Genomic DNA, 1717 nt, shown 5'->3' on the forward strand with positions numbered 1-1717 from the left:
ATGTTCTCTACATCTATATATACGGTCTATGTTCTCTACATCTATATATACAGTCTATGTTCTCTACATCTATATATATATATATATGCAGTCTCTGCAGTGGATGTGAGTGTAGTATCAGTATTATTATTACTGTTATTAGTATTATTATTACTGTTATTAGTATTATTATTAGTGTTATTAGTATTATTATTACTGTTATTAGTATTATTATTAGTGTTATTAGTATTATTATTAGTGTTATTAGTATTATTATTAGTGTTATTAGTATTATTATTAGTATTAAGGGACCTTGTCCAGAGATATGCGACTTTTCTTCAGGTCCAGAACCTGAGCCAGGAAGCGGATGAGCTCCGTGTTCGCCTCTCCGTCTGTCGGAGGCGCTGCTATGGCAACGCCCACCGCCTCCGCAGAGACCTCTGCAGAAGAAGAAGAGGAGATGGTAAGATTCTCTCAGCTGATCACAACAGCTGATCACAACAGCTGTCCAGAGGTGTTTTGTGATTGTTGCAAAAATCAACATCCAGTTATTATGCGGCACGTTTTCTTAAAAAATGCGATGGAATATGCTGGAAATATTTATACAGAACTTGCAAAAACTGAGGTTTAATAAAAACAAGACAGTGTTTGTCTTGCCGAAAGACACAAAACGTCCACAAAGAGACACAACAAGAGACACAACATCCACAACAAGACGCAAAGAGACAACGAGACACACAACATCCACAACAAGACGCAAAGAAACACACAACATCCACAAAAAGACGCAAAGAGACACAACATCCACAAAGAGACACACAACATCCACAAAGAAACACACAACATCCACAAAAAGACGCAAAGAGACACAACATCCACAAAGAGACACACAACATCCACAAAAAGACGCAAAGAGACACAACATCCACAAAGAGACACACAACATCCACAAAAAGACACACAACATCCACAGAGAGACACAAAACATCCACAAAAAGACGCAAAGAGACACACGACATCCACAAAAAGACACAAAGAGACACACAACATCCACAACAAGACACAAAGACCTGTGATGGCGCTGTGCTTGGAGCCGGGCTTGGCGTGCACCGTTATGGTGACAGCTCCGCTTTGGTCTCCTCCCACCGGACTAGAAGCTCCGCTTTGGTCTCCTCCCACCGGACTAGAAGCTCCGCTTTGGTCTCCTCCCACCGGACAGGAAGCTGCTGCTCCGCGGGCGCCAGGCGGTCCTTTGACCTGCTGCAACCGGGTGCAGTTTAGTTACTAGGTACTTCAGTTACTCCAATACATTCTACTATGTTTATACTTTTACTGCAGTAAAGTATCTGAGTACTTCTTCCAGCGCTGATGGAGGGCTGAGTCTGGATCCAGGGAAGTACATTCCCAGAATATGGTGTTAGTACTTTTACAGTTTGTGGGTAAAATAGCAGTAACGTTACTTCCCCTCTCTGAGATGTAGCTGGAGTACTAAACGTTACAAATATACAGTAACGTTGCAGATATTATAAGTATTTAAGTAAAACATTGGTTACTTCAAAGTTGTACTCAACTACAGTAGACAAAACACGAGAATAACTCACCGCTTTCTTTTTTGGGGGCATTTCTCCGCTTCTGTTTCTGGAGAGACTTCTTATTTCCTGCTGAGCACCGGGCAGGGGAGGCAGTCTGCCCCGGGAGAGACCGGCTAACAGACGCTGAGCACCGGGCAGGGGAGGCA

At 42.6% G+C, this 1717-nt stretch overlaps 1 protein-coding gene across 1 annotated transcript; it reads right to left on the bottom strand.

The window, feature by feature from the left end:
• Nucleotides 1-291: 291 nt before the first annotated feature.
• On the bottom strand, nt 292-1711 carry cunh15orf40 (chromosome unknown C15orf40 homolog; the record flags this gene model as incomplete). The annotated part of the gene is made up of 3 exons (XM_034865552.1): nt 1581-1711; nt 1050-1239; nt 292-419 (listed from the first exon to the last, which is right to left on the bottom strand). Coding segments are annotated over exons 1-3 (339 nt in total), but the record flags the coding sequence as incomplete, so codon positions are not given.
• Nucleotides 1712-1717: the final 6 nt, after the last annotated feature.

The sequence above is a fragment of the Etheostoma cragini genome, unplaced genomic scaffold (assembly GCF_013103735.1).
Source record: "Etheostoma cragini isolate CJK2018 unplaced genomic scaffold, CSU_Ecrag_1.0 ScbMSFa_1907, whole genome shotgun sequence".
Taxonomy (NCBI): Eukaryota; Metazoa; Chordata; class Actinopteri; order Perciformes; family Percidae; genus Etheostoma; species Etheostoma cragini.